The sequence below is a fragment of the Aulonocara stuartgranti genome (genome assembly GCF_965226115.1).
Source record: "Aulonocara stuartgranti genome assembly, chromosome: 11".
Taxonomy (NCBI): domain Eukaryota; kingdom Metazoa; phylum Chordata; class Actinopteri; order Cichliformes; family Cichlidae; genus Aulonocara; species Aulonocara stuartgranti.
Window position 1 is genome coordinate 24,949,972 of NC_138947.1, and position 27,773 is coordinate 24,977,744.

Below are 27,773 nucleotides of genomic sequence, written 5' to 3' on the forward strand. Positions count from 1 at the left end.
GGAGACAGTCCTCTTTCATTTACTGAGATCAACAGCAGGCTTTTTGGAGTTTAAGAGTAAGTTGTTCTACAGTTTCATGTGCTCCTGAAAAATGAAAGTACTGAGCCATAGCACAATCCACTGCTGTGCAATGATATGCTTTAACTTTGCGATGCTCAAAGCCTTTAAAATTAAGTTAAAACTGAAAGTTGTCTTCCAATTTACTCACAGCATAAATACTTCAGCGTGGGTTTGAGCTGTCTTTCGAGGAAGCATCATGCCAAAAACAAAAGAAATCAGTTTAGACTTGAGGAAAAGAATTGCTTATGCTCACAAAGCAGGAGTTGGATGTACAAAGTTATCACAGGATTTCCAAATGTCAAGAACTGGAGTGGGAAGTATCATCAAGAAATTTAAAGAGGGCCCCACAGTACAGAACAAGCCTGGCAGAGGCAAGAAGTAAAAGATTTCCAAGACTCCGTGAAGAAAACTAATGAGAAATATGTCTAAGGCGTCTAAATGTCTCTAATGAGAATAACTGCAAAGACACCAGTCAATGACTTAGTCACATCCGGAATTTTAGTCTCAGAGAAGAAAACCACTGCACAGGAATTGACTGTGAGATTGCAGACCAAGAAAATCTCCACTTCAGCAGACATCTTTAAGCCAGACTGATGTGTGCTAAGGACAAACTGGAGAAAGAGTATGCATACTGGAATTCTGTCCTTTGGTCAGATGAGACCAAACTAGAGCTCTTTGGCTTATGATGCTGCATATGTTTGGTGAAAGAAGGGAGAGAACACCGCCCCCACTGTAAAACACAGTGGTGGGAGTATTTACCTTACATATTAAGTGTCCTGAGGTGACTGTTGTTGTGATGTGGTCCAGTATAAATAAAACTGAATTGAATTGTGGGGATGCTTCAGTGCACCAGGAACTGGAAATCTCATTAAAAGTGGAAGAAACCATGAAGAAAGAAGGACAGCTGGAAAGAAAACTTCAAGCAGTCATCAACAAAGCTCAGTCTGGGTCTTCCCTTTGTCTTCCAACACGAAAACGATTTAAAACATAATTCGATCCTGGTGAAGAACTTACCTCCAAAGCGACCAAAGTGAACGTTACTGACTAGTCTACACCAAGCCCTGGTTTTGATCCCATTAAAATGGGTGGGGTGAACTGAAAACCAAGGTCCATGTTGGAAGAACATCACATCTGGAAAAGCTTTAGAGATTTGCCAAAGAAGAATGGGCCAGCATTGCTCGGGACACGTGTGTGAGATAACGACACCAAAAAACTGCAGGCTTTTATCCAGAATAAACAATTTTCTATTAGCATCAGGAGAATTAATAATTTTGACTGTGGTAGTTTTTGTTTTTTTGTGAAATAATTTAGTTTCTTTGTTTCTTTCTTTCTTTTATCCTCATTTGTAGATGATCAGACATGTGTTTGACACTAAACAGGCTCCAGTAAAATCTGATGCTCTGAATCCTTTTCATTCCTCTTTTGTTTAGTGAGACGTACTTTTGAGGTTGAAATAGAAACACTTTAATATCATGCCCCCTTTGCAGTGTCATCTGTACTTTTTCAGGATTTACTGCTAAGAACCAGTGTGTGTGTGTGTGTGTGTGTGTGTGTGTGTGTGTGCATGCGTGCCTGTATATTTGAGTGCCTGCCTCTTTTTACTGTCCCTCCAAAGTGTTGATTTGTCAACTTTCCTCACTTTTGTAACTGATCTTATGGATTTCCCACCCATTAAATCAATGACTGCTCTCTCCATTACTTCAAGGGATGTTGAGCCCCAGGCTGTCTTCCTTTTGTAGTTTCTTGTCCTGATAGCGTTTCTGCAATGTCTAACATGTTAAACCATCAAAGACTACAAGTAGAAATATATATATATGATTATAATCTGCTGTAAAGCATCTTCTGGTTCCCATCGCAGAATGATTTGGTGTATTTGCTCAGTACCCTAGTCAGGTCTTCGCTAGTATAAAATGTATACACGTCTGAATATTTAAATAATAAATGATGCACTGATGTGTCAAAGTGCTGTGAAGTAATCATTCATAATAGAACCATTCTTAATCATTTTCAGCAGAGGTGTGATGATTCTAATCATACATCTTTTACTTCCAGATGAAAATGTCATGATTTCTAAAGCCATCTATGATGCAGCATGAAATTTCTGACAGCATGTTAACCTGCAAGGTAAATGCAGTGCAATCAAAGATAAGATAAGATAAGATAACCTTTATTAGTCCCACATGTGGGAAATTTGTGGGAAAAAAGGGAGGGATGAACAGCTGCAGAAAGACAAGGTTTTCTTTCCACTTGATCAAAAACAAAGGTCAGCAGTTTCTTTCCTGTACTGTGCTTACGACTCTTATTTTGTAGTCTTTATTATCAAAACTGAAAGATACTGTAGCGGTGATGCATGGATGGTCATAAAAATATACTTGGTCTTATGCACTACAACTTTAATGTAACTGACACTGTTCACATCTCCAGTGTTTTAAGAACTTTAATCTCTCTATAATGCCAGACATGTTAAAACCAATCATCAATTAGGAGTGATCACTCCATGAAACAGGTTATTGTGTATCTTGTCATACCTGAGCCTTTTCTTTGCGTTTGCCTTCCTTAAGCATGGTTTCTTTGACAGCCATCCTTCCACTGAAAACATTTCTGATGAGGCTTCTGTGAACAGTAGATGGATCAACTTTGCTGGACACAAGATTGGATCATCCCTTGAGTTAGCTGCCTCGTTATGCTTGAGTAATTTATAGGCCAGTGTTAAGTAGTTCAACAAACAAACAAAACAATAAAGAAGAAACAACATCAAGCACAAAGAATGGATTTAAAAAGGAAGTCATTGTCCAAAGAAAACTTTGAAAACCATTCCTAATGCCCGGAAAACTATTTCTCAAAATCATTTTAAAAATCACATTAAATGACTGGCTTCTTGAAAGCAAAATATAACGAAAGACAAAGTGGGTGTTTCTCTGCAGTCCAGCTTTGTCCAGCTACCGGTAGGATTTCTAGATATCAGCCACTTCCTCTATCTGCCGGTGGTACATACCATGGAGGGGCCTGACCTTCCATGATGGCTCCTAATCTTGGTCTTCTTTCTTGAGTTTCTGCTACCTGAGATATTCACTGAGCGTGTCGTGGCCATCTTCCTGACGTACTCGTGAATGTTCGTTGTTTCATCCAGGACTGTGGTACTGTGTGTTGTACTCATATCCCCATCGAGAACCTGAACCTGGGACGCTTTGGTTTCAGAACTGAAGAAGCCTCTTGGATGAGAGGTGCAATGTCACTTTCTTTCCAAGCTCTTTGACCTGGATGACTGAGAACCTTGACAGACAACATACAGGAACTTGCACCAAGATGTAAGTGATCTGGATGAGTACCAAGACCAGCAAGTCTAGCATAGAAATTAGTGTAATCTTTGCTCCATTTCTGGCCTCCAGAGAAGGACTTACACTTGTAGATCAACTGTTTTATTGTAATGTGTGATATTTTTTAATGTCATTGTCTGTAGGCTCTCCAGTTGTGCACAAAAGGTGGAAGGATGTGCTTGTTGTTCTGCCTTTTCCGGTGTGTACGTGTGCTTGTGTGTGTGCCAAGTAACATACTCCAGGGATTCACTCTCCCACAGATTGACACTGGTCTGCAGTGTAAGCAGAGAGAAGAAATCAATAATATCAGTTATACTCTTGGTATAGGTCAATGTCCTAGACATGACCGCACAGTACAATATTTGTATTCCTTGAGTTTTGATAGATAGATAGATAGATAGATAGATAGATAGATAGATAGATAGATAGTAGGGGTGCAACGATACACAAAATTCACGGTTCGTCATATTGCAGCCACAGAAATTATTTTGTCCATGAAACCATAAAGCTGCACTTTCTTTTTGCCTTATAGTCTGATTTGTCATAACTTCTCCGTTTTGTGGTAAGCTTTTCTTTGGCTGTCACTTCTTCACCCTGACCTGTCTTATTTGGCTCAGCAGAACTAAAATATATATCTGTCTGTGAAGGTCATCGTAGTCAAATATATATCCTGCTGCTTTTACACACGCACTCACATAAGCTCAGCGATTCTCTGCGCGATCAACCTCTCACATGTTTAAGCTTGCTGCGGGAGATTTCACTTGTCATGTTTGCATAGTAAGCTACCAATTAATAAGACGATGTCAGAGGAATTGGTGCACAAATTATCATCACTCACAGATCAGTGCTGTCATTGCAAAGTGAAAGCAAAAAAACAAGCGCAAATTCAAACGCGACTTCAATATGTCACATATTGACAGTGGCTCACTGATGCCAATGACATAATTACCCAGCTACATTTCTGAAAGAATGCAAAAGCATTGACATATATTTTTCCTTCCTACAATAGCCCGACGGGCAGGGCAGAGATAGATTTTGGTAGCCCGACTGAAAAGATCGCTAGCCCCGGGATGTCGGGCTAGCGATATTGCGAGCCCTGTATCTGATTGAGGAATCACTCATCTTTGGAAAAGAGAGCTTATTACAGAGAAATGTCTCTTTCCAAAATAAAAGCTATACTATCCGCTTCTTCTGGGCTATATTCTCAGCAGCATATTAAACATATAAGGAGAATCATGTGCTAACAGCTGTCTAAATGACTCGGCTAAAGTTAGTAGCATGCTTGCTTGTTTTTTTTCTGCTTCCACTTGTCTTTGCACTAGGATGATGTCGGCGTAAATGTGCAGTCATATTCGTTGTGTTCCCACTAGTGCTTTCAGGTTAATCTCGTTGAAATGACCTTAACGCCACAACACGGCAAATCTCCGTTAACGAGCTACCGCCGATCGCCCCGTGCATGGGGCTGGACGGCCAACACGTTAACGAGCTAACTGCGCTAACACACTAGTTCACACCAATGTAATTGAGCATTGCATGGCACATCCAACATACTGTTTTACTTTAGTGCATGACTCGCTTACCTTCAGGGTCATACGTCACATGAAAACCAAAATAATTCCAAATCTGAATGAGGGTGCAGGAGGTCCATGTTGCAAGGAGAGCTTAACTTCTGTCTCGCTAGCTTGCCCTGCGCTCTTCCTTCTGACGATGCTGTCTGTGTTGAGCGCTCAGTGAATCTGCGTTTGACTACTCCGCCTAGGCTGCACTGTCGAGCCTAGGCGGAGTAGTCGAACGCAGATTCACTGAGCGCTCAACACAGACAGCATCGTCAGAAGGAAAGTTGATAAAATAAATTAAAAATTTTGTATTGTTCGATACATATGTGTACCGAACCGAAAGCACTGTATCGAACGGTTCAATATCGATACGAATATCGTTGCACCCCTAATAGATAGATAGATAGATAGATAGATAGATAGATAGATAGATTATACAAACTCTGTATCATTTAAAGTATTGCCATGTATAGTTGCACACGGCTCAATAAATTTCTGCACCTATTTTCTATCTTTCGAGGAAAATGTAAAGAAATGAGTGGTGGCTCAACACATTTGCACTGTACTGAATTTAACTATATAGTCTCTTAGCTTTCAGCTACTTGAACCATTTCTTAATTTGTTGACCTTATACTGTTTATTCTCAGCTGTTGTATTCAGTTAAACATTTATCAGTTATGGTTAATTTCACAACTTTCATCTCTCCCACCTTCTCCAACCATTCTCTGGCCTACTATCACAGATAACCTGCTAACATGGGTGGTTCTTCAGCTAATAGGCCACCTTGACCTTGCAGGCTATAAAAGTTACCCCAGATGACCTGCCTGATGTATAAGATTCTTGTTATCGACTTCAAGTCATTTGATGACACACTTACTACTAGTTAATTCACTACTTTGAGCTTCTATTCAATTTTAAATGTTTAGGAAGCCGTTTTTAATGCTATTACCTTCCATACCTTTTTATTTCTACTTAACTAGATTTTCTTTCCTTCCTTCCTTTTTATTTATATGTCCAAGTAGGTGACCTAATTGTTCTACTGAAAGTGTAAAAGCACCCCGTTTAGTTCCTGGATGAGAGTCACTGGCTTAGTCAATATGCTTAATTTTACAAACAGCGCCAACTGCTGGAGGTAATAAAGTCCATTTCTATTCGCAAACATCTCCACCGTGCAGCGCTGCTGACCTCCCGAGGCAATATGTGACGACAACCCCTAGATGGCAGCAGCGTCCTGTTCTTCCAGGACTGAGCTGCAGCTGTCCTGTTGAACTGGGTTAGATTTGTGGGGCAAATGACCTCATGCCGTAGCATCCTCTTCATCACAGAGGAGATGAAGAGAGGATGATGATGTCATTCTCTGCCACGGTCGTTTTCACCCTGTTATAACTAAAAGCGTGGGTGGATTGGCATCACTGAGAGAAGACACGCGACACCTCGCAGCAGCTAAAAGCAAACCGGGAACTAAATGATGCAACACCAGAACTCAGTGACCCTCGTGGACATGTGAAATCGTGTTTTCCTTCGTAAGAATTTCGTTAGAAAGGCCGGGACTATATGAGAAAGTCAGATATGTGAATACAACTTCACTGTGCCGACATGGACATCTGTGCCTCTCCATATCACATCTGATGTAATATCTGAGCTTGAAGCAATTAAAGCATAAATTTCTATGGTATGACTCCCACGCAACCCGCATCAGCACCGCATTAAGTGACGCCTGGGACTGCTGATGTGCTGTGGCGCACACTAAATTTGGGTGGCGCACACTGCACCAAAACCCCCCGAAACGGAATCCCAGGATATCCCACCCCCACCCACCCCTCGAATCGGAATAGCCCTCGTTCCTCAGTCCTCCTATTCCCCTCCTCTTTTACCTCCGCCTTCTCTCATTATCACCCCCTTCCTCCTCCTCCTCCTCCCCGGCTGTCGGCCTCACGTCCCCAACTCGGGAGCGCCGCCGATCGGTCGCCAGGATTTTCCCTTCTCGGCCAAAATGGAGGAGAAGGTCTCTCGCTTAATGAAGAGAGCACCGACTATATGAGCGGATCTGCTTCAATGATCGGCATCAGGACCCGCTTTTGCTGATATAATAGTTCTTGCAGCAACCTAACACTTTGAGGATATCTATCGCTATTTCCGCACAAGCGAGCGCAGCCATGAGCGCAGGAGAGGGGCTAGATGAGGCTGGGAAGGACGCGGCAGACATAGCGGCGTTTTTCAAATCCGGTAAGTCAGAGAAGGGGCGAGTCTCCCTCTAGGAGACCCTGAGCTATCGGCGTGTTCACTGGTGGTCTGCCACATTGTTGCCAAATATGACAAAAAGCAGTGATGGGCGAGATGCAGAGTGCGCGTCGGACGTGCTGGAGAGATGCTCACAGTTTTGTAGTTATTTACCACATTGTAGTCAACCACTCAGTTGTCATGTCGCACCTTTTTTAATGACAACCACCAATCATACCTCCTGAAATATGGGATTTGATTATTATGCAGTGACCCCATTTTGGGTTGGACCAAGCAGCCTAGGCTACAACAAGGTGTGGATGTGATAGAACTAGACCGTGGTCTCCTCGGGCTGAAGGAGTGTTTTGATGCTATACACACACTATCCATCACAAACCCCACCAGATGTGACTCGATCCTTTTGTAAAATGTATTTTCCATGTCTTCAAATAGAGAGAAACACGGGAAGCCAGTAGATGGGGATCTTAGCGAACCTCTCTCATCATCTTATGCACTCATAGGCTAGGCCATAGATGCATGTATGGGCAATAGGTTGCACTCTACAGCGTAGAGCCTCCCTGATATGATGGCATCATCACAACAAACAAGGATTTGCCTGCCAGCCTTATCCCTCACCATGGAAATAATGTAAACACTATTTATAGGTCCTAGAGGGCTTTAAGCCTCCTTGATATCAGCCATGCATTAAGATTTAGGTGTCTGTGGCAAACATTTTTTTTAATCCGTTTTTGATCTGTCATTTCAGATAACTAGAGTGTCCTTACTCCAGTGATAATAATTCCTTATGTGTTCCACTCTATAGGAAGATCTGTTTTAATCTGTATCTTAAACAGACTTAACACATTCATGATTAAATGTTTTCTTTTTATCCTATTCAGTCTTTATAGCATACCTCTTTAATCGAATCTGACAATCATTAGGCTGACAGTCCAGTATTGGGAGCACCTCTGATACACAACAGCACAAGCAGCTGTCTCTCTCTCTCAGCTGTTTCTCTCTCTGACACCTGGTGCCTTGGGGTCTGCTGTCCACCACATCCACTTGTAGGAACACACACGCTCACACACACTTACACCACTTAAGTGAAAATTATTTGATAAAATGCAGCAGCCTTGCGCTTGCACGTGCGCACTTTTTAAACAGCCGATATAAACCCCATACCTTCTCCTGGATATTGCCTTCCCTGCCAGTCAGACAGTAAGGAATGTTGTCAAAATGGATTGTATTCAAATCCGTTGTTACGGTTGGTTGGATGCCTGCCAATGTATTTTCCTATAGCTGTGTTGTATCAGGCTGGAAAGTTGGCTCAGAGTGAAGTTGGGCTGCTTGGTTGTTTATATAGCAGCAAATGCAGTTCATACAGTATTCATGATGGAGACAGAAATAGGTTATGCCCTCAAGAAACTTTTACGAGAGCCTATTATGAAGAGAAAGTATGGAAAAAGAAGGTTCTGGGAAAACAACAAAATGCATTGTGAATACTGTCGGACAGTTCAAAGGTGAAAGTTACGCTTTTCTTTGCTTTTTGAGACTTTGAAAAATATGCCCAAAAGCACAAAATCATGTGCACTCAAATACATTAATAACCTGAAATCAATCTGACATTGAAAGTGATATATTTTTACCATTTAGCAGTTTCCTCCTTTCAACACTCTTATATTAATTTCTATGTACATCTCCTTAAAGCTGATTGATTCATTCATCAATTTCCCTGACCTTTCTTTTTATGTTCTATTTCTATACCTTTTTACTCTCAGCCCAATGCAAACATGTCAATTAATTAATTTGTTCCTGCATGCATAGCTTGAATCCATGCCAGCCCGTTCCATGTTGAAATATTGCCAAACAGCTGCCCATCCTAGTTGATTCTGAATACCTATTTTGGGAATTTGTGTGTGTGAGTGTGTGTCAGTGGGTGCACTGTGGTGCCCTAGTTAGTCAGTGAAGGAAAACAAAAGGTAGCAGATTCTTTTACTGAACCAACACTAAAGTGATCGATGGGCTACCTGAACAGCTTGGTCACTGACTAAGAGTCTGACTTAGAGAAAGACTAACGTCTTTACGATCTGGATAACTATTTAAGCTTGTACATTATGTATAAAGCTGGTGGACTATTTGGATTGAAAGTGATTTGAGTTTCATCAACACATTTACATCCACATCCAGCCCTGGTGTTTAATTCGCCTCACCTGAACGGATAATATTCTCACTGGTCCTCGAAAATACTCAGTGTTCATCTCCGCGTGATTATTTTCAGTGAGCAGATGGTGCTCCATCTCTGAGTCCCACACTGTTGCTGTGGATCACAGCTCAGCCGCTGAGTCACTCTCCGAGGTTTCTTGTGCCATGACTTAGACTCTAATCTCGAAAATGTTGCAACTGGTCAAAGATGAGACATATTCAGCTGCTCAGCTGTTCGAGCATCCGTCAAGATTTTCACCTAACTGCAGAGAAAACCTCATAAGGCATGGCAGTACAATAACACTCCTCATAGTTATATTTAGTTGTTCCCTATCCTTTATATAAATAGCACAATCAGTTGACTATCAGATCAAGAATATGTATTAATACTCCTTTGTTTCCAGTTTGAATTTTGGATTGGACCAATTATTTGAAGTAAGGCATCATGGTGCAACAGCTGATTACTCGAAAACGTAACTGTGAAAATATTAGGTCATTTGTGATCAAGGCAAGTTGCTCATAACTAAAGATTTCCCTAGATATAGAAGTCAGGAACTGTTCCATATCTTTATCTGTCTAAATGAGCATGAAAGTTGTATGGATGAGATCTTAGTTTTGAACATGTAACTAATGTAAATAAAGATAAAAAAGCCCAAGAAACATTAAATAAAAGAAAGCCATCATATTAATGTGAAAAAACCATGTCAGTCAAACTCAATAGACTGAAATCCTATAAAATATCAACCATTTCCTGTTTGAAAATGAGTGGGTGGAGCAAATGCTTATTCATTCCCTATTTAACTCATTATATGTCTGTTCTTGGTTATACAGTCTAATATATACATATACACTATATGTAAATAAATAGAGCTATGTAATACACAGTCCCTCATTGCAATAATATATGTGTAACTGTGCACTGATCTATAATAAGTTACCTACGCCTATCTAAATATATAGTTTTTTGTAATGTATCATTATTAGGGCTGGGCCATATCATACCATTCACGGTAATACCGGTATAATGTTGGGCAACGATAAGAAAATGAAATATCGCGATAGAATATGGGTAAAATGCGCATGCGCAGTGCCTTTGTTTACATATGCACATGGCGGAAAAAGCATGGCGGCGATGGAGAATGAGAAGGGCGAAAGCGGATCGTTGAATGAAACGGATGAACCAGAATTGGTTTGTAACAATGCTGCAACTTCAGTGGTGTGGAACTGGTTTAGCTTTCATCTGTCAGATACACAACAAATCACTATTTTTGCTAGAGCATGCTAGCGGGCCGTCGTTATTACCGTATTTTTTTTCAAAATACGGCACACTTAAAATTAATCCTTTGATTTTTCTGAAAATCAACAGTGCCCCTTAACGATTTTATGTGGTACACGGCGCTCGAAAATCTGTCAAATGTTTTAGTACGACTTTGCTAAGCTACGAAGCCGCACTGCTTGATGGATTGTCGGAGCATTACGGCTACCGTAGGCAGGAGCCTCGCGAAGTGATACTGTGCTTCAACATAATATTACCGTATTGTGTGTGTATAACCTCTTTTTAACTTGTGGATATTATACATGGTTATGCTGAGGATATGTCGGTCAATTTCCATTGGAAATGCCTTTTGGTTAAACTGTCAGCAAGGAATTTGCTTTTGCACTGTTAAATTTTTATATAATTTTAATGCACATCAAAAACAGCTGCTTGTTTAAGTAAAAATACATTGATAGGGGTTTTTTTGCACTAATAAAGTTGTCGAGTTGTAAAGTATTTTGTCTAGTGTCAATTATATCGTCAGTTATATCGTTATCGCAAATTTTCAAATGCATATTGTGATAAATATTTTGGTCATATCGCCCTGCTCTAATTATTATATACAATTATCCTTATTTAATGTGCAATACAACCATTAATTTGCAACCTAAAAATCCACTCATTGTCAAAATGAGTAAACTTGAAGTGTAGGTCTGTCAAAGAACAGCACTCTTTGTCATGTATATAGTTATTTTCCTGGGTTTGCTGTTAATAATGTAAGAGTGCGTGAGTAAAGTTGGGATTTTAAACTTCTGTTCATTCATTCATTCAGACAATTATAGAACTGGGGTTGCAGTGCTCTGAGTTTGCAGTTTGCAGTGAGTATTGCATGTTCTACATTACAAGTTGTGCAAAATGCAAATCATTATCCAGTTTGACTTCTACAAATATTGACCAATAAGTGTTATTTCATGCTTAAATGACTCTATTCCATGTAATGTCATACATACAGCATGTCTGTCATTAAGATGTGCAGCCAATTTCTAATTTGGCAGATTGCTGAATAGAGTCTTCTGTATTCCATATGGCCAGTGATGTGACACTTGCATCACTAGCAATATGAGCCAACAAATCAGATTATGTTGCAACCCATCATATCTTCTGATTAACCGCTTTCAAATACATTAAGGCGCTTTGGGGCAAGCCTTACTGGCAAGACAAAAAAATAAAACTGGGATGATGGTATATTATAAAAGGCATTAATTCATATAGTCTTTTGAGTGATGCTAAATGAAGTTACTGGCCCTGCGCAATACTATTATTGTACAGAGCTGCACTGTGAAACTCAATTGGCGTAAAAGCAACCAGATGTATGTTGGAAGAAGGTCCAATAACTGTCAAAACATCTTGCATTAGAGCCATATTCCCAGTCTGCAGTCAACTACATTGGTCATAGGACTGGCATCTTTAGTCATAATATCAATAAACTATAGGGTTTAGTACGGTAGGGCAATATGGCCAAAAATATTTATCATGATATATATTTGAAAATTTGCGATAACGATATAACTGACGATATAATTGATGTGAAACAAAATACTTTACAACTCGACAACTTTATCAGCGCAAAAAACCCCATCAGTTTTATTTCACTTAAACAAGCAGCTGTTTTTTATGTGCATTAAAGCTATATAAAAAATTGCATTTGCAAGGAATTTGCATTCCTTGCAAAGTTTAACCAAAAGGCATTTCCAGTGAAAATGGGCGGAAATATCCTCAGCATAACCATGTATAATATCCACAAAAGTTAAAAAGAGGTGCTTAGCAACATGAAACTGCAGTGTGCCAAATAAATAAGTCAAATACGTATTTTTCTGGCGCATTAAGTGAAACAAAACAGTCAGATTAGTCAAACCATACTCAACTCATTCTTCTTGCTTCCTCCACTTCCATACCATTGATTCATTAATTCTGAATTCTGTCACAGCTGCTCTATTCCCATGTTCTACTGCACGACTGAGTTTAAAATCCGCTTCATACGCATGTCTCTTAACAGGTGCCATTTTGGGATCCTTATACACACACAATACGGTAATATTAGGTTGAAGCACAGTACGTATTACTCCAAGTGGCTCCTGACTATGGTAGACATAATGCAAAGTCGTACTAAAACATTTTTTGACAGATTTTTGAGCGCCATGTACAAAAAAATGTGCTTTGGTGGCTATATGACGGACAAAAACCAAAGCAGTTCCACATCACTGAAGCTGCACCATTTTTACAAACCAATTCTGGTTCATCTGTTTCATTCAATGATCTGCTTTTGCCCTACTCATTCTCCATAGCCACCATGCCTTTTCCGTCATGTGCATATGAAAACAAAGGCACTGCGCATGCGCGTTTTACTCATATTCTATCGCGATATTTCATTTTCTTATCATTGCCCAACATTATAACAGTATTACCGTGATATGGCCCAGCCCTAGGGTTTAGGTTTTTTGCAAAGATCTACTTTTTATGGCATGAACAACTATTTGCAGTTGTTGTGCTTGTACTGTTAAAAACATATAGTAAGCATAATAAATGTTGTCTTTGTTAATACTATATACAAGACATACATATATTATCAAGTTAGGTTTGCTGTCAGCCAAATTTAGGTAACTCATTTTGGTTTGCTAGCTAACCCTTTGGCTAATGCTAACATAATAGTATGGCAACTTCACTGGCCAGTTGCAATGCTGATTCCAGACCACGATTATTATCATGATGTAGGAACAACACCAACATTGGGATATCAGATCTTGGACTATTAGGGACTATTATGACAACCTTGTACTGCATAGACAAGTTTACAGAATCGTACCAGCGACTGACTAACAGTGATACTTACTGAGGCTCCGTCCATGTTGCTTTTAATGGCTTGTCCCTCAGTAATTCTTGCATTAAGACTAGAATCAAAATGCTTCAATCATTATTACCAGAGTCAGTCTGACATTAAAGTGAGACATTTCTCTCCGTGCCCAAAGTGAACCCAGTGACCTCTGCCAGTTGCAGGCTGCAATAGCAGCCAGATCACTAAGCAGTGATTCTTTATTTTCGTTGAGCACACTCGCAATCGATGGAAGCATAACGACCTAGCGTTGCCTTGCAGACTCAAGCGTAAATCTTATATAATCATTTAGATGAGGAAGAGAACTTCAACAGACAGTGCAGTATGCATCTTAAAACATGCAGTGTGTACTGAGAGAAACGGCAGAGTGAAGGCAAAGAGAAACAGATTGAAGAAAGTGAATGTAAATGTGGGATTGAGGGGAACTGGAGTGAGATCCAGAAAGAGAGGACATGACATACTTAGAGGGACAAAAAAACCCTTCAGTCATCAAATTATAGATCTGAGGCTTGGGTGGAGTACACCCTGCAAAATGTAGGCTACTCTGGTCTTGAGGCTGAGACCTTACGGTCGCTTCTCGGAGCAGCTTAATTGGCAGTTGGTCAGAGTTAAAGACTGTAAGCTTAGATTGGCAGTGCCTGTGCTGCTAAATCAGCCGGCACTGCTTAAAGAGTCTGTTAGGTAAACTTCCACAGAAAAACAGGACTAGTTTGAAAAACATAGATATCCCTATGCTTTTTGTAAAATGCTAGTTACAGAAGGACAAAATAACAATCTCTTTCATGGCAGCATTTGTGTGTGCAATCACAAGAAACAGGCTGATAAGTAGCTTTGCCTTCCTTAACGCTGGGATATATGAGTGTATTTAAGTGTTGCACAGAGTAACAACATGAACCAACATTTTTATATGTGAAACGTTACTTTAGAACTAGGGGTTTAGAGTAATTGACTAGTGGTAAACATTGGTAACACTTTTGTCTGCCTTGCAAATGTGATAAAAATAAAGCATCCTCAGTCAGCATTAATCTTGTTAAAATGACGTTAACGCCATAAACACATTAATGCCACAAATCGAGTTAGCGAGTTAACGCAGAGCTCCCCATGCGTGGGGCTGCACAGCATCAATGCATTAGCGCGGTTAGCTCGTTAACGCTTTGGCGCGGTTAGCTCGTTAATGCCTTAGCGCCGTGCAGCCCCACGTAAGGGGCGATCCGCATTAACTCGCTAACGGAGATTTGTGGCGTTAATGCGGTTATGGAGTTTACGTCATTTTTACAAGATTAATGCTGACAGCACTACTAAATAATCATTTTTCTTTTATTTTAACTCTTCTTTATTAGCCATCATCAGCTGATTATACCGTCCAATGCCAAATAAGGCAGTGGTCAAGAATTAGTACCTTGGTAATAGTTAAAAATCAGTAAAAGAAGCCAAAATGACAACAACCAATAAACTATTTGTTAAATAAGTGTGACGCAGCAGAGAAAACCAGAGTAAAGTCCAAGATTGACTTGTAGCATGTTTGCAGATCAAAGTTTTAACTCCACTGGCTTTACAAGCAACTGTCGATCAATCATAATCCACATAGTCCACAGGCTAAAGATGGAGAAGCTGTCAGCAAAACGGGGGGAAATTTTGCTGGTTGAATGACTGGCCAGGTCGCAGCCCAAGGTTTGTGTGGCTGCACTCATCAGGGTGTTTTCCTCCTAGCCGACCTCCTTGTGGGACAAAGATTTGGAGTAAAACTGTGTGTTATTTAGACTTCATGCATCAGAAAACTATTCAGTAAACTGCATTTTTTGGCATAGTTTTAAGACATATTTTCAAAAAGTCTTAAGATAGCAAACATTCGAAATATTGGAAAGTCCAGTTATTCTTCATTGCGTCATTGCTTGGCTGTTTTTATTCACAGTAGAGATTCTCCGTATCTTTGGCCGACGTGTACATTTTTACTCGTGTGCTCGTCAGAAATGTTAGAACCTTTGCTCTAAAGCCAACAGTTAAGACGCTGTCCACAAAACATGCAGATTATGTATATTAAATGCCAACATCTCGAAGCCAGGAAATGTTTTAGGCTGTTTTCAGAGCGCTTGCTTGAAAACAAAGTGATACAAACTGGACCAAAAGGAGTGCTTATGAACTTGAGTTCTCTCAAATTGGTCATTTAATACTGTATACTTTCGGTTTTTGTACCATAAGTAATAAATATTTGCACATTCATGCTGAGCCTTACAGTAAGTTTTTAACCATTTATGCTTGTTTATCATCTGCTGAATGTCCAAATCTTCCTTCAAAATCCAATTATCTTTCACAGGTGTGCAAGCAACAGCATATTCCAAAATTAATTCTCCATGTAAGAGAGAGATAACAGACCCATAAATCAGTTGTGCACAGCCAGTAAGCAAAAACTGGCCCACCATAGGGTCCGATCTAACCCACTGAGTAGCTTTACAGTGTGTTTAAGGCATTAATAATTCCTAATTTCAATTTAAAGCATTGGCAGTGTGGTGAGACTTATATAGGAGTCAAACTGTATGGAAAGTATTTAATCCCTGATATTAGCAAATTGAATTTAAACAGATGTACTAATTTTCCCCCTTAAACATATATGTTGCAGTGGAGTGGCATTTATGTTCCATCCCACTTGTGATCAAATTGAGCAAGTATGTGCAATAAACAGACCAGATGCTGGTGCCTGTGTGCCTGAAATACCCTCACAAAGTTGCTGATATGGCTAATAAAGAGTTAATCCTCCACTTACTGTGAATTTATATAAAAAGCCTACTGTACACTGTATTATAAGGGCCAGATATCGGGATCCATTTCTAAGAGTTTTATGGCAAAGACAATCAAGAAGGGTGCACAGTGAGGCAATTACCTGTTACACCAGCCAGACCATGCTGATCGATCTCATCAAAGGCTCTCGACCTTTTTGAGAGTCGTAATACACTCCATCACGCCAAGTTATTGATTGTTGTAAAATGTCACGTACATCTGTGGAGTCGCTTTGAAGACACACCGACATGGCCTGGGCCATTACGTTAACACAGGAAATGTGGAAGTACGTGCCGCGGTTGTTTCAGCTTTAATGAAGCCAATCAAACTTTTCAGTTTGCCATTTATTTTCTTGAGTTAATTTGAGTTAAGGTCTTGAGTGAAACTACGCTGCCTTATTTTGCACCGTGACAGAGATCACGTTCGTTCATTTAAAGTGGTTAACAGGAAAATTATCCAGAAAGATCAGCTGAGTATTTGTGCACATATGTGAATGGCATCGGTTACTAGTGTCAAGTCAATTATCAGGAATTCCAGTACGTTCGTCTTGTGTTCTAACACATGCACATTCATATACATATGACACACACGTGCACATAGGTATAAATCACTACATCCCACCCACGTCGCCCCGGGCTTATGAAGCACAGGGGGGGTTGGGTGGATGAAGGAGGATTGCAGGTCATAAAAATAAGCTGTGGGTTCGTCTCTGTGTCTTCTGCAAATCCCCCATCTGATAAGAGCGAAGCCTATCACTCAACTGCAGTCTCCCACTCGTTCTGTCCTTTTTCATTCCTTTCCTCGCCTCCTCCACTTCTCTCCCACACAGCCTTCCATCATTACTTCAGACCTCGCTTCTGCTCAGGGTTGTAATATATCCAAGTAATGATCTTTTATTGTAATATTCAGATCTTCTGTTTGCAAGTCCCACCACATCTAATTCCATTCTTTTCTTGTACCTTCAGTAACCGAGACACCAATGCAGAGATTATAAAATGCTTTACATCGTCATATGAAGTTCCGTATGTTCATAAACGAAAATATGATTCTTCCTTTCTCAAGCTTTCTGCTTATAGCCTCCCTTATCTCGTCTCTCTTTCAGGCAAAGGTAGTATCTGAATGTGGAGTCTTTTAAGTCAGGAGCATCATGCAATGCTTTGTGTCTCAGTTTTACTTTCACCAAAAGCACTTTGAAAAAAAAAAACCACGAGCAATGACTCATGAGGCCAGTGCTCTGCTTGAGTTCTGGGGCTATTTTTTTAAATACTTTTTGAGAGAAAGGTTGCATGTCAAGTGTCAGGCAGTGTGCTATTTTTTTCCATTCATAAAACCAGTTAGCGAGAGTACCAGTTGCTTTTCCTGCGTAGAGTTAGAAAGAAAAGGAGGCCTCATTCTTGCACTGTGCACTCTAGTTTCTTGCTTTTAAAAAAATTACAGCTCCTAATTCAAGTCTTTCTGTTGAATTTTATATGAGGCTGATGGCAGTAACTTTAAATGATATTCTGTCACACACACAGAAGCACACATGCAAAAGCTGCATTCATGAAACTTCATATACTGTTACCGCGGTGATCACATTGACAAAAAAAACCCTCGGACTTCATTAAAAACACAGAAACCCTCTAGAAGAAGGGCCAAAGCCATCTGTATTCTCAGAGACTACTGAGGTCCTTTGATATATGCCGGATGATGCTCAGGAAGTTTTATGAGTCTGTGGTGGCCAGTGCCATTGTCTGCGCTGTGGTGCAACGGATAGCAACAGACTCAATAAACTGACCTACAAGGTCAGTGATGCTGTGGGTGTGGAGCTCGACTCTCTGACAGCGGTTTCAGAAAGGAGGATGCTGTCCAAGTTACGGACAGTATTTAACGATCTATTACATCTTCTCTGTGAAGGTTCTCAGTCATCCAGGTCATCGTAGTCTAAGGAGCTTGGAAAGAAAAGCGTCTGGACGTCTTTAAGTTGCTTGAAGACGTTTCACCTCTCATCCGAGAAGCTTCTTCAGTTCTAAGGTCAAATGATGGAGAGTCCCAGATTTAAGCCCTGTGGGAGTATCCCCCCCAAGGGGGACAATGGACCCCCTAATGATCCTCTACCTAATCACATGAGCCAAGGTGTGAAAACGGGTGTAGGTCACAATCAGACAGGGTTTCTGGTGAGCTCATTGTGAAACCTTGCCCCCACCCTATCATGTGATTTCCTGAGGTCAGATGGCCCAGGATGTGAGTGGGTGTTAAGGCGTCTGTGAAGGGATCTCAAAACTGGATTATAGATGGCAGACAGTTGGTGTCACCATTTGACCCTAGAACTGAAGAAGCTTCTCGGATGAGAGGTGAAACGTTTTCAAGCAACTTAAAGAAGTCCAGACACTTTTCTTTCCAAGCTTCTTAGTTTACACCCTCTCCATCTTCTGCTGGAAAGCCACAGTAGCACGGTCAGCAAAAGACTCATTCTACCACGATGTACCGCAGAACAGCACAGGAAAGCATTCCTACCTACTGCAATTAAACTTTACATCTCCTCCTTATGACATCTGGACTATTTTTCACTTGTAATATCTTGCTTATATTGTACATAGTGTTGTTAACTTTGGAATATTTAATTTAACACTTTTCCTATTTATGCTTAAGCTGATTCTGATAATATACCCGTTCTCTTTACTGCTCTTCTCTGCATGTTTTACTTTCTTTAGCAGGCAAGTCAAGGACGCTCTTTAGTCAGCATGAAAACAACAAATCGGACTAAAGTGCATCATGGGCTCAGCTTTGGTAAAATCAAAGCACAGCTTGCAGAGTGTGTTTGCATACATGTGTGAGCTTGTGTGCTGCCCGTGACTGCTTGTCTTCTGCCAACAGCTGTACTTACTCTGTCCAGCAGGAACTGTGTAGTCTCTCTTCCCTTCACAAACAGACTGACTCTGCATCATTCACCCTTGCTTTGAAGGCAGCAGCAGGCTCTGATCTGTGTTGCGTGAACAGTGCCAGCCCAGTGCTCCTCGGACTTAGCCGACAAAGCCTCTCTGCCTTTATATAAAATGGGTTGAGGATCAAACTAACATACCATCCTAATGTATAGGCTTGCAGAAGTACTGGTTCTTGCTTCTGCTGTTGTCGAATTTACACATGCACTCAAATGAATTTGATTGGTCACACTTAGTGGTGCATGATTTCACTTTTTTCCCCTCTCTCTTTCCTACACAATCACAAAAACAGGCACAGGATTTAGGTTAACATCTTTCTATATCATCGTTGCTCTAAAAGGGGTTTCCTCTGTTTTCCCTTTTGTAAACATGACATTTCTCTTATATTAATTCTCTTACATTAAATAATCTGCATTATTTATTCTCTAGAAGTTCATTTGTGCAGATTTTGGAGAAATCTGGATAGTTCCTACTTACTTTAAAACCTCCTAACAGCTTGACCTTGTCCTCAGGTACAAGTAAAGATTCTTTCAATTATTTTTAACCTAGTGGTTTGTTTATTTCACAGTATTTGGTAGACGGTTACCTTCTGTTTTGTGTTCCCTTTGGCGTCTCCGACTGCCTGTCTGTCTCTCGCAGGCTGCTGTGCATGCATGTATATATAAGCTCTTGAAAATTCTGTTAGTGCTTTTCACTGGACCAAAAACTTTATCTACACTGTACAAAATGAAGCGTACTGTGCGTGAACAGGTGCTTACTGTAATCCTGGCTAGGCAACAGCATATGCCAGGCTGTTCTTTTCATAAAGGAGTCCAGGAAAAGTTAGAGTGAAGGACTAAGCTGCCCCTCTTCTCTCCTCTCTGTTATCTTTTGCCACTATAGTGTACAACTAGTGAGCGACCCAGAAAGAGTTTCTCAGTCTTCTACAGGCTACAAGATGATTTGGTCATTTGGTCCAGCTGTTACCTGCACTGACTTCTGGGAAACTTCTATTACAGTCTGGAGTCATTTCATTCATTTTTATTTATTTTCAAGGGTTTATGTCATCGGCATGGAATGTCTCTCACATCAGTGTTCCCTTTGAAGTAATGTTGCCTTATTTATTTATGTATGAATTTGGCAAAATTAGATTTGTGTGCTGGATGTGTGGACTAGGAGAGGATCCATTATGAATGAGTCATTATTGATTATTTTATCCTGAATTAATTGAGGTGCTCAAACTGACATTATTGATTCCAGCTTAGCAGTTTGGGCAGACCAAATTTGTCTCAACTGTAGTGTTACACGCTTAGCATAGAAATTGCCAAGCACGCAGCTTTGCTTTTTCACATATCTGGTTGAATAATTTTATCTCCTTAAAGATGGTTTCTCAGGCAGTAGATACTATGGTATCAGCTGTACTTGGTATCTTTTAAAAGTTAATTCACTTATCAGTGCTGGGTGTCCTACATGTGTGTGAGAGTATGTCTAAGCGTGTGTTTAAGAGCACAGAAAAACCTATATTCTTGATAAATACAGATAACACATATAGTAGCACATTTATAAATCTATGTAAACGTGCACGCCTGTGTGTGTTTGTTTACATATCTTTGTGGGGAACAAAAACTGGGATGTTACTATACTTGTGGGACCAACAGCCGTTATGGGGACAAAATACCTGTCTGCATGAGTTTGAAGACATTTTTGAGACTCAAAATATTTTTTTTAGTATCAGGGTTACAATTAGGTTATGTTTAGGGTATGTGATTAGGGAAAGCATTATGTCAGGTAGATGTCCCCACTAAGATATGAAAACACAACTCTGTGTGTGTGTGTGTGTGTGTGTGTGTGTGTGTGTGTGTGTGTGTGTGTGTAGAACTGCGTACAAAATGTCTGATGGCGTTTAATCTCAGGGTGGGTCTGTCCAGATATGCAGATCAAAGGGCTCCTCTCGAATTGCTCACTCGCTCTCATTTGTAATCCCAAGGCTTTATGAAGGTCATGCTGCTGCTTTAGTGGGTCACTGGGCAGTCCTTTAGCTCTATATTTCCTTTCTTAAAATTTCTCTCTCCCTCTCTCATTTTTATCTCTGTCTCTTTTTAGATTGCTCTCTTCCAAAATGTGAATCCAAACTGGATGGCCCCGGTCAAACTTCAGGTAGGTCACGAGGGATTAATCAGAAATCCCTTTACAGAGGGGAATAGATGCACATGATCCCTTAACGTCCCGTGAATCTCGCAGTTAGCGATCACAAAATAAGTTATACATAATCTCATTTGTCCCACATCAAACAGAATTCCACGAAAGCCTCAGAGGTCTGTAAAATGCACATTTGTGTTTGTTAAGACTTCTATAGCCAAAGAAGGAAGGCTCACACTTAAAATGCTCTCCAGTTTAGCATGGCTGGGACAGCATAGTTTTATAGTATATGTATTTGTGTGGGTAGAAGAGAGGCAGTGTTGAAACCCCCAAAACATGGCTGACACCATATACTATGTCCACTTTAAATAAAATGTTGTCTTCCATCAAAGCTCTCTGTGTCCAATCCCATTACACTCATATTCCTCTGTGCATCAGATAGCAACCATGACCTTGTTGCTTCTCAGCCCAATACCCCCAGGACACACATACTAAAAATATATCAAGTCACACTTGCCAGGGTGATTTGTTTTGCAGTATAAGATAAGATAAGATAAGATAAGATAAGATAAGATAACTCTTTATTGTCATTGCACAGTCATACATAGTACAGTAGTACAATGAAATTGGAAAAACTGTCCTACGTCGGCACTACATATAACACAACACGACACGATATGACACATCACAACGTAACAAACAACACAACACAGTATATTAACTTAGTATAAAAAAGAAGAATAAGTGTATGTGTATTGCACACTGTTATTATTGCACATTAATTATTATTGCACCTTGTTATAAATATAAATATTATTGTTATCGTTTTAAACATTGTTACCTCCCCCTAAAAAGTCCAGGGAGGTATCCAGTCAGGTCAGCTATTTACATTGATCAGGGCTATTGCCCTGTTGTACAAGCTGTCCTTGAGTCTATTTGTTCGGGACCTCAGTTAAATGGCCCATATTAGTGTATGCACTTAGATCATAGATTATACCATATAAATGTGGGCCTGACTCCCTGGCCCCGGTTCATTCCGTTTAATCGGTATTGGACTAAAACACCAAAAGTGTTTGGACTGTTTCCACAGAGAGTCTGATTTAAATTAAAGGGATTGGTGTAATCCGTGCCAGAAAAGCTGACACAGAGTGACAGAAAGTGCATTTGTGTTGTCATGCTAAGAGTGAATTTAAAAAAAGCATATCATGTGGGGTTTTACAGAATTAGAGTGTCATTGTTAGTCGATTGTGAGACACAGTTTTGACCTGATGTTTTCCAACTGGGTCATCCAGGGATGAAAAGAAGACTGCTTTTCAATTGACCGTTTGGGCTATTATTCCCTGTTGCCAGAATCTGAATGGGTGTTAATGTGAAAATGATTGGAACAAACCAGCTAAATCCTGTGAACTTTGAACTTCATTCCTGAAGCTGACACGAAAAAAATTAGAGCTGCTTTGGTGTCTTTGTGTTTCTGTGAAAATCGGGCAGAAATTAAGAAATTGAGCTGCTCACGGCGAATCAAAGGTAATCAGATTGTATTGGCCGCTTATGGCTGATTGTTCATTGTTCATTCTCAATTACTGTGAAGAAAATCATCTTGCTGTTGAATTAAGTGTCAGGTTAGCAAATTGCCTGTAGCAATCTATTACACTGTAACATGAAATTGCAGGTGTCCTTGTGGAAAAGCTTTTGTGCTGATGTGGTGCATTTTAAACATGTATTGTGAATGTTAATGAAGAATACAAGCTTTTACCCTTTACCTGAGTATGTCTGCAGCCCTGTTAGAAAGTGCAAGAGGGTTAAGAATTGTTTAAGCCCGTGTGTGTATATCAGCGTTGGTCAAGTTACTTGAAAACAGTAATTAGTAATTAATTACTGATTACTTTGCCAAAAAAGTAATCCCGTTACGTTACTGATTACTTATTTTCTAAAGTAATTAGTTACTTAGTTACTTTTTAAAAACACGATACACGACCTGAATACACAATAGACCTTTCAGCCCAATTCTATTTTTTATGCATAATCCGTCATATTAAATTGAATCAAATGGAAAGCCTCTTTTTAAAAATTGTATTATGAGTTTTAATCTTTTAATTTTATACACATTGCATTAAGAAAAAAAATTAAATTACATGCAACAGTCTTTGACTTGAAGAAATTCTTTAACATTTAAACCCATTTTCTGCATATTGCAGCATATAAAATAAAATAATGTTTTGGGTTTACACTCACTCTTTCAAATAGATGCAAGTAAAACACAGCAAAAGATCAATAAAATCAAAGATTCAGCAGCACTAAGTCCTGCCGCTCTTAAATCTACAGTGGCTTGCAAAAGTATTCGGCCCCCTTGAACTTTACCACATTTTGTCACATTACAGCCACAAACATAAATCAATTTTAGTGGAATTCCACGTGAAAGACCAACACAAGGTGGTGTACACGTGAGAAGTGGAACGTAAATCATACATGATTCCAACCTTTTTTTTACAAATAAATAACTGAAAAGTGGGACTCAGTCCCCTGAGTCAATACTTTGTAGAACCACCTTTTGCTGCAATTACAGCTGCCAGTCTTTTAGGGTCTGTCTCTACCAGCTTTGCACATCTACAGACTGAAATCCTTGCCCATTCTTCTTTGCAAAACAGCTCCAGCTCAGTCAGATTAGATGGCGTTTGTGAACAGCAGTTTTTTTAGATCTTGCCACAGATTCTCGGTTGGATTTAGACACCAGACAGGTCAGGGTTAAAGTTATTGAAATTTAAATTTAAAGCAGGCTTAGGCTACAAAAAGATTTCCCAAGCCTTGAACATCCCACGGAGCGCTGTTCAAGCGATCATTCAGAAATGGAAGGAGTACGGCACAACTATAAACCTACCAAGACAAGGCCATCCACCTAAACTCACAGGCCGAACAAGGAGAGCACTGATCAGAAATGCAGCCAAGAGGCCCATGGTGACTCTGGACGAGCTGCAGAGATCTACAGCTCAGGTGGGGGAATCTGTCCATAGGACAACTATTAGTCTTTAGAACTTTTTGGCTAAAATGCAAAACGCTATGTGTGGCGGAAAACTAACACTGCACATCACTCTGAACACACCATCCCCACTGTCAAATATGTTGGTGGCAGCATCATGTTCTGGGAGTGCTTCTCTTCAACAGGGACAGGGAAGCTGGTCAGAGTTGATGGGAAGATGGATGGAGCCAAATACAGGGCAATCTTGGAAGAAAACCTTTTGGAGTCAGCAAAAGACTTGAGACTGGGGCGGAGGTTCACCTTCCAGCAGGACAACGACCCTAAACATAAAGCCAGGGTTTAAAACAAAACATATCCATGTGTTAGACTGGCCCAGTCAAAGTCCAGATCTAAATCCAATCGAGAATCTGTGGCAAGATCTGAAAACTGCTGTTCATTAATGCTGTCCATTTAATCTGACTGAGCTGGAGCTGTTTTGCAAAGAAGAATGGGCAAAGATTTCAGTCTGTAGATGTGCAAAGCTGGTAGAGACAGACCCTAAAAGACTGGCAGCTGTAATTGCAGCAAAAGGTGGTTCTACAAAGTATTGACTCAGGGGACTGAGTCCCACTTTTCAGTTATTTATTTGTAAAAAAAATGTTTGGAATCATGTATGATTTACGTTCCACTTCTCACGTGTACACCACCTTGTATTGGTCTTTCACGTGGAATTCCACTAAAATTGATTTATGTTTGTGGCTGTAATGTGACAAAATGTGGAAAAGTTCAAGGGGGCCGAATACTTTTGCAAGCCACTGTATTTTCACCTGTTTAGCAGGAGTGGGGATATTGGAGGTTTGCTCGGTGCCGCAGCGGTCATGTCAGTGGGAGGATCCTGAGGTTTCTCTGTAAATTTCACATTCCTGTGGCGGCTTCCTAGAAATAAGTTTTATTCCCACGCAGAGTGTACAGTGGACGCTAATGTTTTTGTCACTTTTTACAGAATAAAACTTAAAGTAATGTCAGCACATCCACGCTTTAAACGCTGCATGGTCGCACTCTCTCCCACACTCCATATTTTCCATTGTTGATCTGCGCACATCTGTTGCTGCCACGGGCGTCACATGCTTGTACGGCATCGTCATGAGACACTATCACAAACAAAATCACGACGGTTTAGATGGTTTTTGCAAATTAAAATCCACAAAGGTAAACTTTGTGAATATCTGTTTTAGTTCTCAGTCCATTCCTTTTACTTCACTCATTTTGTTTAAGATAAAATGGGATTGTCAAGCAGGCAGACTGATCAACACTATCACTATGACCGATCATAAGTATTACAAGCACCTGATAAACTCTTTGTGTTACAGTCTAGTCCAACTTCATTGGATGCAAAGAATGCAAGTGCATGTGGACTACCTTACTATTGGAGATATTTTTGAACATAAGACAGCAGTAGCCATTCCTCTGTGAGATAATGAGCTGATGGTCACATGAATTATTGGCCCGTGATGCCCACATGTTGTAAGTTACAACAATGTAGCCCTTTCTGCTGTAGCTTTCCTCATTGTTACAATTTACTTCTCCGTAGAGCCTGGGTACAGCAGTTTTCATGAAAAAATAAAATGTTGTGAGGATATAACAAAAGCTGTGGTTTTCCCACATCTTTGTATGGATGCAGATCTTTCCAAATAAAAATATATAGAGAGAAAACCTAATGTTTTATGTTAGCATTGGCGTATGAAATGGCATCCTAATGAAGAAAAATACTGGATGAAGTCGCTCAATGAAGATATTTGCAGTATCGTGTAGGCCAAGCAGTGGTTCAGAGAAGGGATTCCATTATTAGAATCACACTTATAGCCAAAAAACAGAGCCATGTTAGGTAATATTACATAATCTGCATACAGCTATTTTTGAACAACAATAACAGCCTGTTTCATTCATTGGGAAAGATGCTGCACATTTCATAGAAAGAGAAGATCGATCAGTTATGTTATCATTTAGGTTTAAAAGTGTAAATAATGCTGGGAATTGGTAGATTTTTAGGTCTTGCTTTAGTGGTGAGTGATGTTTCTGCATCCCACAAACTCATGCTAACTTCAACCTTTCTTCAACATCAACCTGCCTCGTCTGTCTGATCTGCCAGCACTCATCTGTTCCACTGGTAGCACGCAGTGCCACACAGGGGCAGGGATCCATCCCGCATCTAAACATTGGTGCTTTTATTCTGCACATACTGTGGAGGTTTACTTCCTTGCTTATATGATCACTTTTCTGTTTTATTTAATTTTTATGCATTGATTTATGCATTAACAGGATTGAGCGTTACAAATTCATTTCAATTTGTCATAGAAGAGGAGATTAAAAAAAATGCATTACTTACAGCCGAGTTTGTAGAAGACACTTAACCACAAAATCACAAGTGTCCCCAAAACACTGTTGCATGCATATGGATTTACAGACTAAGCATGCTTAGAGTAAAGTGTTGGACTATTCCCCAGATATGCTGAGGCTCATTCCAAAATAATCATCTGCAACAGTAGCCAACTGCCAGTTTAGTCAGGATGATTTTCATCTCTTTTTCTGGCCTAATAATTTCTAGCGCAGACAGTCAACAGTGAATTAGATGAGAGCGATTTTCAGTCTTATACTTGTTGACTGAAAAAAAAAACCAACCCTCCACTCCTCCATTCCTCTCCTCTGATTTCCTCCATATGTTTCTGTTCGGTTTAATTCAGCTGTGAGCTCAGTCTCCCATTCTGCCCATACTGGGCTCACTGTGTGGTTCCTATTGAACTAGGCTTTGAATGCTAACCATGTGCACCACGGGTAAGACGGGCAGGCAGGCTCACTCAGACACACACACGCACACACACACACACACACACACACACACAAACTTCTAAGCAAAGAGGAAGTGGTTTTCTCTGGAGTTCATTGGATCTTTTTTTTCTCCCCTGCAAAGTCCAGGATTGGAAACACTAAACTCTGGAGTGTAGAGTGTGTGTGTGTTTGACTGTTTGATTGTTTACTTGCTCTTTTTTCTATCTGGTATCTAAATGAAGCTTTAGCTTCATTTGTAATTAACTTCAACTTAAATGCAGAGAACAGACCAAAAGGGTGAAACAAAAGGTCATGAAAGCTCTAATAAAACAGGCGGCATGAGGAGACAAATGGAAGGCAGCTATACTGTAACCTAAGTTAAGTCTGTAAGTTCACAGATGTACTTCCACAGCACACAATGTGTGTGTTTAATATTGTGGTTTAAAGAAGGGGCTCTCTGAACCTAATTTGAACTATCGTAAAAGCAGATGACTAATTAATCTCACATCTATTGTGTATTCAACAGTGTGCCATAACATTTTATATTTGTCAGTGTAGCTTATGCTATAGCCTAAAAAGTGTGCATAGTGTGGTTAACATCTATGTGTGTAACAGCTACGGCATGCTTACTGTTTAGTATGGCAGGTAGACCTTATACATGCACTACTATGGAACAGGGA

General features: G+C 40.1%; 1 protein-coding gene across 4 annotated transcripts in view; it reads left to right on the forward strand.

Annotated features, from left to right (window-relative positions):
- The first annotated feature begins 6,802 nt into the window (after positions 1 to 6,802).
- Positions 6,803 to 27,773, forward strand: part of triob (trio Rho guanine nucleotide exchange factor b) — a 113,032-nt gene continuing 92,061 nt past the window's right edge. The window contains exons 1-2 of one of the 4 annotated variants that reach the window (XM_082551193.1): positions 6,803 to 7,159; positions 21,279 to 21,332. In XM_082551193.1, coding sequence (XP_082407319.1) covers positions 7,090 to 7,159; positions 21,279 to 21,332 — 124 coding nt within the window. In that variant the 5' untranslated portion in view covers positions 6,803 to 7,089. The remainder of the gene's footprint in view (positions 7,160 to 21,278; positions 21,333 to 27,773) is intronic. The other 3 variants (XM_082551192.1, XM_082551188.1, XM_082551189.1) reach the window with 3 other exon arrangements.